General features: G+C 35.1%; 1 protein-coding gene and 1 long non-coding RNA gene across 4 annotated transcripts; both read right to left on the bottom strand.

The window, feature by feature from the left end:
* Positions 1-2664: 2664 nt before the first annotated feature.
* Positions 2665-4366, bottom strand: LOC106347267 (small nuclear ribonucleoprotein SmD3b). The gene is made up of 5 exons (XM_013786786.3): positions 4052-4366; positions 3375-3427; positions 3206-3272; positions 3065-3118; positions 2665-2937 (listed from the first exon to the last, which is right to left on the bottom strand). The coding sequence occupies exons 1-5, from the start codon at positions 4208-4210 to the stop codon at positions 2878-2880; spliced, it is 393 nt and encodes a 130-aa protein (XP_013642240.1). The 5' UTR covers positions 4211-4366; the 3' UTR covers positions 2665-2877.
* Positions 4367-6608: 2242 nt separating this feature from the next.
* LOC106351578 lies at positions 6609-8596 on the bottom strand. 3 transcript variants are annotated; one of them, XR_007323422.1, is made up of 6 exons: positions 7911-8596; positions 7787-7852; positions 7622-7706; positions 7460-7517; positions 7177-7259; positions 6609-7064 (listed from the first exon to the last, which is right to left on the bottom strand). It is a non-coding gene; the product is annotated as an uncharacterized LOC106351578 (long non-coding RNA). The 3 variants fall into 3 exon arrangements; XR_001271327.3 differs by having other exon boundaries at positions 7938-8593; XR_001271326.3 differs by having other exon boundaries at positions 7931-8587.
* Positions 8597-13648: the final 5052 nt, after the last annotated feature.

Genomic DNA, 13648 nt, shown 5'->3' with positions numbered 1-13648 from the left:
ACTAAATTGATCAGCCAATCTTGTTGCTTTAAATCATTAGTGTTTATATATATATATTATTTAGTTTGAATATTTATTAAATAAAAATTCATATGCGTTATATTTTATGATCATTTGTAACTTATTATAACAAAAAAATAATCTATTGATCACAAAATTTTCAGAGTGGGAATATTCAAATTTCTAATAATATATAGACATTTTGAAAAATTCAAATATAACATATAAGAAAAAATATAAATGTTTTTATTATATATTTAATGTGATTTTTTAATATCTTTCAATAATATAAAATTAAAAAAAAGAACTAAGACACAAAAATTGTTATCAAATATTTATTATTCATAATAATTAATTTTCATATATACGTTAATCATATTAGGTAATTTCGTAGCTTCTAATTAAGGAAAGTGCAAAAAAAATTTTGGTAGATTATTTATCAATTAGATAGTTAGTTTAATAAAAAATATAATGTAAGTCAAGATGGACCAACCTATTTTTCTAAGAATAGTATATTTTATATAGTCATTTATTAAATGAGAATTTATAATCATACAGTTCTATGATCATTCATATCATTTTATAACTGAATATTTAAATAATCGATAACAAAAATTTCAATGTGAAATCTTTAATAAGTTTATAATTTATAAATGTTTTTGAAAATTCATTGAAAGTTTTAATATTAAAATATTTATGTAATCTTATGGTATATAGTATAATCTATATATATATATATATAAATATATATGTTTTATTATTAAATGATATTTTTTACTCATATGGTTTTAAAATAATGTGTATCTTCTTATAATATTAAATAAAAGTTCATATTAATACAATTTTATGATCATTTGTAACTTATTATGACAAAAAAAATAATCTATTGATCACAAAATTTTCAGAGTGGGGATATTCAAATTTCTAATAATTTATAGACGTTTTGAAAAATTCATAATATAACATATAAGAAAAATTATAAATGTTTTTATTATATATTTAATGTGATTTTTAAATATATTTTAATAATACAAAATTAAAAAAAGAACTAAGATACAAAAATTGTTATCAAATATTTATTATTCATTATAATTAATTTTCACATATACGTTAATCATATTAGGTAATTTCGTAGCTTTTATTTAAGGAAAGTGCAAAATATTTTTTGGTACGTTATTTATCAATTCGATAGTTAGTTTAATAAAAAGTGTAATATAAGTTAAGATGAACCAACCTATTTTTCTAGGAATAGTATATTTTGTATAGTTATTTATTAAATAAGAATTTATAATCATACAGTTCTATGATCGTTCATATCGTTTTATAACAAAATATTTAAATCATCGATAACAAAATTTTCAATCTGAAATCTTTAATAAATTTATAATTTATAAATGTTCTTGAAAATTCATTGAAAGTTTTAATATTAAAATATTTATGTAATCTTATGGTATATAGTGTTTAATATATATATATATATATATATATATATTTATTTATTTTATTATTAAATGATATTTTTTACTCATATGGTTTTAAAATCATGTGTATCTTCTTATAATAAAAATGTTAAACCATTGATCATTAATTTTTAACATAATAATTTTAATAGTTTTAGTCATTTATTGTCGTTTTTAAAAATTCAAAATATAACATATACGAAAAAATCTAAATTTTATTTTTATAGCTAATTTGATTGTTTAATTTATTTTAATAATATAAAATTAAACAAAAAATGATGGAGGAGATATACATTGTTATCAAATCTTTATTATTAAACTCATTAATTGTCATATATATATTAGTCATTTATGGTAATTCCGTAGGTTTTATTTAAGGAAAGAAAATATCATATCATATCATTATATCATATAGTTTGACCAACTTATGTATCTAACAACATATAAAAATCGAATGTGGACCTACTTATTTTTCAATTGAATGTAATTGACTACCTAATTGAGTGCCACCTATGCATTGGGGCCTCTTTTAATTAATACAAAATTGAGGTTACATCTTTTCAAATGTTCCTCAATTAATATATAAGGGATACGAAAAGTGATTGAGAAAAAAATTCAGAAAAAATGATTGAGAGTTCATCATTTTTACCATAGTAAACTACAAATAATTATATCAATAGTATGTGTTATTAATTATTATTAATGGTAGGATCAGTCATTTGGATTGCCAAATAGCATAACTTGCCTTATGTTTAACAGCCAAAAGATATTTTTCCTTACGTGCATTTATTATTTGCTGGATAATTCCTGTTTTAAAATTGTCTTCTTTCTGATTGGCCAAATATATAATTGGCAAAAATATTTAAAAAAAATTCAAAAAAAGCAATGGCATAATAATGTAAATAACTCTAAAAATCAGAATCCTACAGAGTGATTCTGATTTAATAGTATAGATGTACGTGATTGTTGTAAAACCTTCTGGGATGGTAGATGCCGTCACTCATTGTTTATTAGTCGTGGTACTTGATCGCCATCTAAATAAAATGGTGTAATCCTCCTAGTTTAACTGCATGTCTCACAGATTAAGTCACTGTGATCTACTTGTTATGTTCCTTATCTTGTTCCATCAACTTAGCCAAAGGTTGTCTTTTACAAGTACAACCAATTTTGGGTGCGTTGTTTCTTTTCATCTACTGCCAAAGAGTGGAGAACGCAAAAATATACCATAAGGAAAACTTGTCAAGTTTTTAAAACATCTTAGCACCTCAAAAATACAGAACTAATAGTGCATCTAGACATTTCTCTTGTTTGCCTTCTTGTTAGAGAAGGACATTGGTTTTACAAGTAGACCTTAAAGCAATACATAACAAACGTAAGAGATGCTGGCGTTGTCGCAGATAGAAGCTTACATTTTCAATCATCTCCTCACAGGTGGTACCGCTCCCCTTCCTCCAGTTCCACGCCCAGTAGCCGGAGCCTTTACAACAAGACCACAGAGATTCAAGGATTAGTAGTGACAAAGAGAAAACAAGCATTAAGGACTTCATCAAATTTCCTAATAATCAGAGTTAAAGGATGAGCTAAGTAGCTTGCAGAGAGCTTACATTTCCTCGCATTGCAGCTCTGCCTCTGCCAACACCAAGTGATCCGCTCTTTCCCTGCATCAGTTAAACAAGGAAGGTATTATGTATACTCAAGATCTAGATAGAGACTCTATTCATCAAGGGGGTTCAGAAAGCACATACCTTGATTCTAGCATCTAAGCGCTTGAACATTGGAGCATGCTTGAGAATGTCTGGTATGACCATAAACCTGTCAAGATCTCTCCAAAGGTCAACTACTCATCATCTACTATATGAGAGAAAGATCAGATGAATTACAAGCACACAAGTCAAAAAGAAGAGTATATGGCACCTGACTTTGCTTCCTCGAATGAAGATATGCTCAAGCTGTGATACCTTACCATCCTGTGACACAACACACAACAAAAGCTCAGTGACTATTAACAAGCAAACCCTTACTAAGCTGTATATCGAAAAAGAAACAACACTCCAAAAAGTGAATATATTACTCAGAAATTCATAACTAGAAACTCCAGTGACTTCTTTTTTAGTTTCCATTTTCCAAAGAACCACATGTTTGATTCAAAACGTGAACTCAAGGTAGAACAGGATTAGCTTTTTTCAGTTACAAACTTTAGATAAATTCACACCTTTGACCACTATGATCCTAGAGAGCAACTTACACACTTTAAACGTAACATTACAAGTACAAAACTTGATAACGTCTATGTTTACACATGCCTCATAGACCATTACTGTGTCTCTAGCCAATCTCATTACTTCCTCATCTTAAAAATACATTTAATGCTTTACGAGAGAAATGCTACTGGGATCACTCACTCTCCTAGGGTTCTATACATCCCCCAGTTCCTCCGGTTCTCAATTCCCCAAAGGGAAGGAAAGTTACAAACTTTAGAAACCCAGCAAGCTAACTCCTCCAAACTTGCCAAATCTAGGGTTTTCGCATCAATTAACAATGAAATCCATATAACAAATCGACGACGTTTAGGTAAGAAGAGATGAATTGACCTGAGCGGTAAAGGTAATGTCCTCGAGCTGGCAGTTCCAGTTATCCTCACACTCGATCATGCTTCCTCTGTAGAGCTCGCCGCTCTTCAGCTCAACCGTCACTATATGGCCTGACGCCTCGTGAAGAAGCTTCACCGGTATTCCCAAACTTCGGCTCATCTCTGCGAAACCCTAATTACGAACCTTCAGCTACACTCTTCAATCTATAAACCCCAAACAGAAAAATGTCGGAAGGACGAAGAGAAGAGAGCGACTCAGATGCAACGGAGAGACATTGCTGTTTTAAAGCTCTGTTATCATAATTGGGCCTTATTGTAAGCTCATCAATCAATTTGGGCCCAATTTAAAATTGTTTTTGGAGAGATTGAAGATACAGAGTATATTAATATTATTTTGAGAAATTCTCTAAGATAACAATTTTTAAGTTTTTGTCATAAAAATAACCATCAGTGAAGAAAATAATCAAAACAAGTTTTATTAAATGGTAACAATGTATTTTTATCCTACGGTTAACTAATATAGACTCAGGATTTAGAGTTAAGGGATTGAGTTTTGGAGATAGTGTTTCAAATTTTAAAAAATTAAAAATTAAAATTAAAATTTTCAAATAAAAAAGGTTATTTTGGTCATTTTCTTTCTTGAATACTATTTTTGTGACAAAAATTTAAAAAATGTTATTTAAGAGAATTGCCCTTGTATTTTTTTCATTGATTAGGCCAAATAGTCTTTTACATACACAATCAAAGTCTTCACAACTAAACCAGAAACACATAACTGAAATAGTTAACCGGAAATGAAATAAGTGAACCACGAGTTCTTGTAACAACATCCCCCTCCCTGGATACCAACTCTAAACTGAAATCATATGTTTCTTAGTAAGATACTTTTTGTTGTTAGTCTTTATATAAGCCTCTGAAACTGTTTGAAACATATTGGCCTATGCTCGTAGAGTTTGGAAAACTGCAGAATCCGTCTTTGGTATCTTTAGTAAAATTTCTTCAAATTTTATATCTTCTTCACATAAAGAGTCTTCATCAATTGAGTTTTCTTCAATTTCAATTTTCTTTTTAGAGCAGTTTTGAAACCTTAAATCGATCTCTTTTTACTTGACTTCACAATTATGCCTTTTATACTTGCAGATAACTTTGTCTATTTCTCAGCTGGTACTGATGAAATTATTTCCCTTTTCTTAGCTCATTTTTTCTCATGGCATTCTATTTTGTCCACATACTTAAATGTCTCAGAAATCTAGCGACTTCAGAAACCCAACAACTTCATTCAGATCTATTTCCTAAACAACACCTCTTCTTTTAGTTTATTCGTCGACGACAACCCAAAAATTTTGTTTATTTCTTTCGAATTAAACACATTTTTCTTCTAACTTCCACCTTAACATGACTGCCTTTGATTTTTTCAGAAGGAAGCTAAGAATATAATTCTCGAATTACCTATGGTATGAAGTGTCGTCCAACTTCAGATATCGTCTTCTCTAGAACACTCTTTAAAATCAATCTTGTATGTTATTCACATCAGGTTCACAAAGCTTCACTATTTATAAACCGTAGAAGCTTTAAAAGTAAGAAGAAGGTGTACATATTTTGAACCAAGGAAAGCTTATTGCTGAGAAAACATGGATCCTCCAGTGACTATGCTCATTGTTGCTACTGATGGTAAAGTCTACTTGTAGCTCTGTCTCTTTTGTTTTTTTTCTTCCTATAACAAATTTTAAGTTTACAGGTGGCTGTGTGGACCATGTAACATAGGCAACACTGCGCAACCTTCCGATTCTCAAGCTATCCACGAGATCAGAAGTTGGAGAGATCGTCGGTTACCAGTCTGTTATGTGATGTGTTTTCAGCTTTGTAGACGACGAGAAGTTACTCTTCTCCGACTGGGGTGATGATGATGAGAGTGTTTAGTATTGTGTTTGTTTGTTAAAACTTTGATTTGTGTGTTCATTTATGTTAAAACTCTGGTGTGTTTGAATGTTTGTTGAAACTATATATGTTATGTTTTAGTTATTGGATTTAGTTAATGCCATCACACATGTACTAACAAAAAGTATCTTACTAAGGAGTTATTTCTAGTAGAGTTTGAAAAACTTCAGAGGTAGAATCCGTTTTTGGTATCTTTAACAATACTAGGGATCGTTATCCCCGCGCAAGCGCGGGTTAGTTTGTATTGTATTTGTTGGTGAAAATGTTAAATTGTTTGTATTGTATTTGTTGTAGATATTAACTACTAACTTTAGGTTTTCGTTATATTATTGGTTTTGTATTATGTGGTCTTGAGTTAGGTTGCCATACTTTAATCTTTTGTGTTTTTCGTTAGTATCCCTCTCATTCTTTTTCCCTTCCTCATTTATTTAATTAGCAGTTTTTTTTTTCATTCTTCATTTATTTAATTAGCAGTTTTATCATGTTCATCTTTATGAGATTGTTTGCTTGTTTTCCCCCTCTACAAATTTCATCATCACTCTTTTGATCGAACCACTACCCTCCACTTTTAATATTTTTATCATATTGTAGTTTATCTGTATTATTTGGCTCATCTAAAGGATCTCAGATTTCTTCTTGTTTATTGAATGACATTAAATCTCATCAGAAAATGTAGACAACCAACAACTCAGTAAGAAAATGTTAAAAACTAACATATCTAAATATTATTAGAAAAAATCGTAAATGAATCTTTCAATCACAGATGTAAGAGAGTTTCATGGCATCAACATGTACTTGAACGCTACGTCTCTTTTCCACCGGCTTAAAGAATGATTTGATAGGTTCACTCGGTGTCTGAGATAGCCATTTCTCTGAAACAACATGAATCAAAAAACACATATTATTAAGAATCAACAGCTAAGAAGTCAGAAGAGAAAACCATAAAAAAATCTCGTAGTTGGCAATAAATCAGATAGTTTAGCAGACTAAGCAGGAGATGTGAGGATCGATGTCATGTCATCACAAAGCTTATTTCCTTTTTTATACATCCCAAGTCGCTTCTTTCACCACAGCATCTGAATGACGAACACAAATTATAAAATGAGGTAATCTCGTCTAAATGTATGATCGCTTAATTGAGCACACATTAAAATATTGCTTTAACCACTAAACATAATGAATTGTTACCTAGCTGTGAACTCTGTGATAGGTGGGAGATTGGGATCCAAAAAAAAATTTGGAAGCTGGGGTCGATTTGAGGTACATGTTACCTGTAGAATGAAGATTATTTGGTCAACTATTGGTTTAAGCTAATTTTTAAAGTTTAAATATATAACTTAAACTCCAATTTTTTTTTTGGGTTCACAGTTGTGACCACAATGACAGAGTGAATACAAGCCTGATGTTTTTATGACGAATGATTTTAGATGCATACTCCACAAAAAAATAAAAAATGAAGAGCAGATAAAACCTTATCTGGATGCCATGACCATCCTTCAGGTCCATTAATCTTGAGAAATGAATGAGCCCTATGAAAAGAAACGATAGAAATTACTTGCAACACTGGTTTAACCAATAAATACATCTTTAACAGACCCGCACGAAAGAAATATACGGTGTTTGATGAGAATACCTTGTCATAGACGGATGAAATAGTAGCCATTAGGGGCACACTGTGTACTGTCCTTCACCAATCCATCTACTGTTTGAAGTTCAAACTTATAATTTGAAGGGGGAACAAAAAAAATATCAGCAAAAGAAAATAAAAACATTAGTAGTCAACATATAGAAAGCTTACAGTGATGTGAGAATAATCAAGTTTCCAATCTGCTCCTTTCCGAGAGCTGACCAAAGACGAACTCGCCTGCAGGTTTAGTAAATTAGCAGCGTTAAAACGAATTAGGAAAGAAAGAGTGATAAACCTCGATAAAATCAGCGCAACCTTTTACCGAATCCGCGGAAACACCGTAGAGGGTTGAAATCACGATGAAGAAGACGATCAAGGAATGAATGAGATCAACTTTCTCCAATTTATAGATTTGGCATGAAGGAAACAGAGAGGTCGACAGCGTTTTGGTTAAATGGCAATAGCATTTATTAGCCAGATTAAAGACAGATACGTTGAACGATAGGAGAGCCTAAGAGTTGAGACAAGGATTCATTGTCTCTAGGGTGAAAGATCGGCAAAGAAGACATCAACGGTAAGCCCAGGAAAGAAAATCTATGTCAAGCCCATAACAGGACACATTTTAAAAAAGAACAAAAAGAGGTGGAGTCCACTTACCTGCTGACGTTGCGGCTCAGTTCCTCATTATATTATAGATTTCTTCAAATTCTATTTCGTCTTCACATGAAGAGTCCTCATCAGTTGAGATTTCTTCAACTTCTACTTTCTTTTTAGAGCAGCTTTGAAACTTTATCGATCTCTTTTTACTTGACCTTACAATTTTGCCTTATGCACTTGCAGATAGCTTTGCCTTTTTCTCAGCTGATCCTATTGAAGTTCCTTCCCTTTTCTTAGCTCTTTTCTTCTCATCACATTACATTTTGTCCACAGGCTTCTTAAATGTCTCCAAGAATTTTGGATCGTTCCAAGCCTCAGTATTAAACACTTGACGAAATACCAACTCTCCGAAGTTAAATTTCAAAGACAGTCCAATTTTATAAATGAGTTTAGCTTTGTCAGGTTTGAGTACACTTGGATTTGTTGTAGGTATCCCGTTTGAACATAAAATAGTGTAGACGTTATTAATTAACGTGACTAATGAACTTCGAGATAGTCAATTTTGATCACAAACTAACCTTACCATCCGTCAGAAACCTAGCGACTTCATTCAGATCTATTTCATCATTCCTAAACAACTCCTCTTATTTTTGTTTATCCATCGAAGACCGAAAACTTTGTTTATTTCTTTCAAACTAAACACATTTTTTTCATCTAACTTCCACCCTAACATGATTACCTTTGATTTTTTCAGAAGGAAGCTAAGCATAGAATTCTCGAATTATCTATGGTATGAAGTGTCGTCCAACTTCAGATACCGTATTCTCTAGACCACTTTTCAAAATCAGCTCTTGTATGTTATTCACAACATGTTCATAAAGTTTCATCCATCTCTCAGCAATAAGCTTCCTTAACTCAAAATATGTATACCTTCTTCTTACTTTTAAAGCTTCTTCAGTTTATAAATTTTCTTTAGATTCCTTTTCTTCACCTCGAGAGTCGACCTTTATTACTCTAGTCACTTAATCATTAAAGAGTTCAGTAATTTCTTCGATTTTCATTCCATTTTCACAAACAGCTTCATACATGTCATTGTCGTGACATCTTCAACTCACAAAAAGTGGTTTCTCTTTACTCCCATCAGTTGATACGTACTCCTCTAGCATAGAAATAGGAGTGTGTCTTTTGGAGTTTCAATCACTATATTATCACTATTTATAAACCATTTTGTATCACAAAAACATACATAAATTACAATTTGCATATAAATAAGCTACAACGTGTGGTGTGTCATAGTCAATTATGTCCCTAAATTTGGTGTAAAGGTATTCAAGAAGAAATGGCACAAAAAATGCAATAAAAATCATTTGCCTTGAACATTTGTGACAAAGAAAAAGACACTGAGTTTGCTATGGGCAATGCAAGCAACTTGGCCACTTGATTATAGGCAGGAACGTGATTGTAACGACCCAATTCCGCAGGCCCAGCAAAGCCCAATCAATTTGCAGGAAACCCTAGGTGAGTTCCTATTTAAACTGAGCTACCTTATTAGTTTATTCAGAAAAAGTCTAAGGCGTCGAACCTCTCCAGATTTTGAGCCGTCAGAGAGAGATATTGGGGAACTATCTCAGCCACCGTCGACTGAGATCAGATCCGTCACGCCGCCGCCGTCTCACGCCCTAGGTAATCCACAAACCGCCTTTTCCGATTGGTTAAGTGTTGGCCATTTAGTCAATCGTCGATATCTCTCTAACCATTGGGTTTCTCGCGATTTCAAGGCCACCAGTGTGTTCGTGACGTCGAGACGAGTCCGGGGCATGAGTTTCATCCGGAGAGCCGCCGCGACGCCCCCTACACGCGCAAGAGGAAGATTCGCGCGTGAATCTCATGCACCACTGTCTCCGCCGGACGTTCGCCGGAGCCACCGACAGCCGGCCACCGTCCGTTCGCCGCCAGGAAGCCGCTGCCGCATCACCACCGTGCCTCCGCCGCCGCCGGTGGTTGGTCGGTAAGCCACCACCGTTGTTGGCCGCCGCCGGCGACCGGTCTCCGGCGACTCGCCGGTAACTCGGTGACTCGGCCGAGTCGACTCAGCGAGTCAAGCCGTTGACCAGTCAAGCCGGTTTGGTTTGGTTTGTTCAATTGATTTTCGGTTTGATTGGTTATTGGGAATTGATTTTTGGTTTGGATTAATCCGATTTGAAATTGATTTGAATCTGGTCCAATTGAAATCGAACTCGGTTACAGAAAACCGGGTGATTCAATTCGATTTCAATTTGGTCAAGGGTTGACCGGGTTGAGCTTTGACTAGCGGGTTGACTTTTTGACCAGATTGCCGGTTATCCGTTTTGGACCGTTCGAAGGACGTACTGACTCGATTTTTCGTCCTGTTTTCAGATTTGGAGTTTGTTTGAGCAGCTGGAGTTCATAGCTATCACTTTTCCACATTGCTAAGGTGATGGTTTATTCCGTAAATCATGTACCAGTGTAGAATTCTCTCTATCGTAGTTTAGATTTCGAATCATGATCCGTCTGTTTGAATTGAGTCTGTTTGAGTCTTGATTGTTAGTCAGTTCATTTATTGTAAACTGGAACCAGGGGTCTAGAGGATTCAACCGTTGATTTGAGTGTGTGATGTTAAGAGATGCGATATATATATGTATGTATACATAGTTATGAGTAGAGACTATGTGAGAGGGCGGGGGTCTAGAGATGTTTGGACTAGCGACGCAGCTTTGGTGGGCGGGGGCTCAGAGACGTCTGGGCTAGCGACGCAGATTGTGTGGGGCATGGGTGCAGAGATGTTTGCATTCGACGCAGCTTTGGAGGGCGAGGGTACAGAGACAGACTGTACTAGCGATGCAGCGTATGTATATATATATCGGTATGAGGAGATGCGGGGTGTATGGACTAGCTATATGCTATCATCGCATTGTTTGTGTTGTGTGATGCTTTAGGCATCTTGTTTGTTCATGTTAGAGCTAAACTTCCATATTAGGAGTTCTATTTACTCAAGTCAGTGGTTTGCGTGTTTAGCATCTCATACCTAATGGAGTAACTCCCCTGTTACTCACCCCTCCTTTCCTTCCCCTTTCAGATGAGACTGACGAGCAATAGTGATTGCTATCGGGCTGGTGCTTTGGGAGTTTTATTTCTGTCTTTTTCAGACTTGCGGATTTTATGCTTTTATTGATATTTTCGGGATTTATTATGTTATTTGGATTTATGGCTATTTATTGGATTTACGACTTTGGAGTTGACTTTTGAGAAATAATAAATGGAGATTTCAGATTTTTTATTTATTTAAGTTATTTCGGAAAATACGGGTGTTATAATTTGGTATCAGAGCGGGGTTCCGTTCCAGCTCTGACCCGGGATGGCGATTTGTTGGGACGTGGTTTCGACTCGGTTTTGACTCGGTTTTAATTCGGTTTAATCGATTTTAAAAGATTTTTGAATCGGGGATTTGGGAGTTTTAAAGAAAGAAAATACAACACCTTTCCGTTCAGTAACTTCTAACCCAATTGTCTTTTTATTGACGATGAGTTTATCATCGCCATCCGCTCTCTAGCTAACAAGGTTTCAGCCAGATGTTCGAGAGATGGATGATGTCACAGTTTGATAGATTGCTCAGGTGTGTATCAGTTTCGTCAGCCGTGTTCAGAAATTGTCCACATGTGGATGTGTGACGTTGTTTCCACCACCCAAACTTCAAGCCATCTCTCCACGAGTTTTCGTTATTGGAGATTATGTGGTATGAGATGTGAGCCATGAGTTGGCATGTGTTATTCGTGTGTATGAGTATAGTTACTGCCATGGAGGCATGATTATTTTGTAAACTCGTGGGGGATCGCTTTTGGATTGGGGTGCGACAACTTGCGTTGTGTTATATCGGAGTGTTGATCATTTCAGTGCGACAACTCGTGGGGGATCGCTTTTGGATTGGGGTGCGACAACTTGCGTTGTGTTATATCGGAGTGTTGATCATTTCATTGATGTATCGTTGTGCAACAACTCGTGGGGGATCGCTTTTGGCAGTGTTGATCATTTCAGAGATGTGTCAGTTCGGACAGCTGACATAGAAATGTTGGGAGCTATTTATATTGATTGTGGTGTACCAGTTATGCTTGGAGGGCCGATTGGTTCAGAGACTCGTTAAAGATGGAGTTGTGTTTTGCGATATCATTCTTGGGATGGACTTGTTATCACGACATCGAGTACTGTTGGATTGCCTGAGGGTGAGAGTTCACATTTCTGGAGCAGAGCAGATTTTATTTGCATACATGCTACATGCAGAGGAGTATTGGATATGGGAGTAGGGGAGTAAATAGATTTTGGTGATCATTTCGATGGTCAACATGAGTTGCACGATCTTCTAGTTATCTTAGAGTATGGAGATGTATTTGAGGCCTTGGAAGGGCTGTCACCAGCCAGAGGAGATGTTCTTACGATCGAGTTGGAGTCAGGGACAACACCGGTTTAACGAGTTCTATACCGATTAGCGCCAGCAGAGATGGCTGAGCTGAAAGAACATATGGAAGATTCATCAGACAGGATATTTATTTAGGCCGAGTAATTCGCCGTGGGGAGCACCAGTGTTGTTTGTAAAGAAAAAATGATGGGAGTTTTCAGGCTTTGTATCGACTACATAGACTTGAACATGGTAAACATCATATTGATGAGTTGTTGAATTAGCTGCATGGAGGTTCACAGTTCCCGAAGGTTGTCTTGAGATCATGACATCATCAGATTGCTATAGTTGAGGAGTATGTACGGAATGTGGGTTTCCATATATGTATGGATATTATGAGTTTTGGTGATATCATTTGGATCGACGAATGCACCGATAGCATTTGAGAAGCTTATGAATGATGTCTTTCGCGAACACTTGGACAAGTGCGCGATTGTACTCATCGACGACCCCATTGAGTTATTCTTGGAGTAGAGGGAGCATGATGAGCGTTTGCAAATTGTGTATTGATGCATGAGGATCAGGTCATTCTATATATATTGCATCAGTTGAGACCTCACGAGACCCACTACCCTATTCATGATTCGTAGTGGCTGCAGTGGTATTTGCGTTATAGTTTTGGAGATTGTAATTGTACAAGAAGGAAGTTTAGATTCTCTGGGATGATTGGAGTCTGAAATTTATCTTCATTCATTAAAACTTGTACTTGGATAGTGCAGTTGGATTGAGTTGGTAGCAGGCTACAGTTTTGGATATAAATACCATCTGGTAAAGACAACCATGTGACAAATGCCTTGGGCAGGCACATGAGCGACATATCAGGAACCAAGAGGTCATGAGTTTACTGGGACATTTGCTAGTCTCAGATTGTGTGCCATTACTGTCGATGGAGAGACGATAGCCTTGGGACTTTGGAGCAGGCAGTCTTGCTATGAAAGGATACGCCAAGTGCATGTTAGCGTTAT

The sequence above is a fragment of the Brassica napus genome, chromosome C5 (genome assembly GCF_020379485.1).
Source record: "Brassica napus cultivar Da-Ae chromosome C5, Da-Ae, whole genome shotgun sequence".
In the NCBI taxonomy this organism is placed as follows: Eukaryota; Viridiplantae; Streptophyta; class Magnoliopsida; order Brassicales; family Brassicaceae; genus Brassica; species Brassica napus.
This window is presented reverse-complemented; position numbering and strand designations above follow the sequence as displayed.

Excerpts from the sequence above, each read along its gene's own strand:
- LOC106347267 (XM_013786786.3), bottom strand. The coding sequence starts at position 4,210 with ATGAGCCGAAGTTTGGGAATACCGGTGAAGCTTCTTCACGAGGCGTCA. Across the intron at positions 3,273-3,374 it reads ATTCGAGGAAGCAAAGTCAG|GTTTATGGTCATACCAGACA; the intron begins GTGCCATATACT and ends AGATCTTGACAG. Across the intron at positions 2,938-3,064 it reads GAGCTGCAATGCGAGGAAAT|GCTCCGGCTACTGGGCGTGG; the intron begins GTAAGCTCTCTG and ends CTTGTTGTAAAG.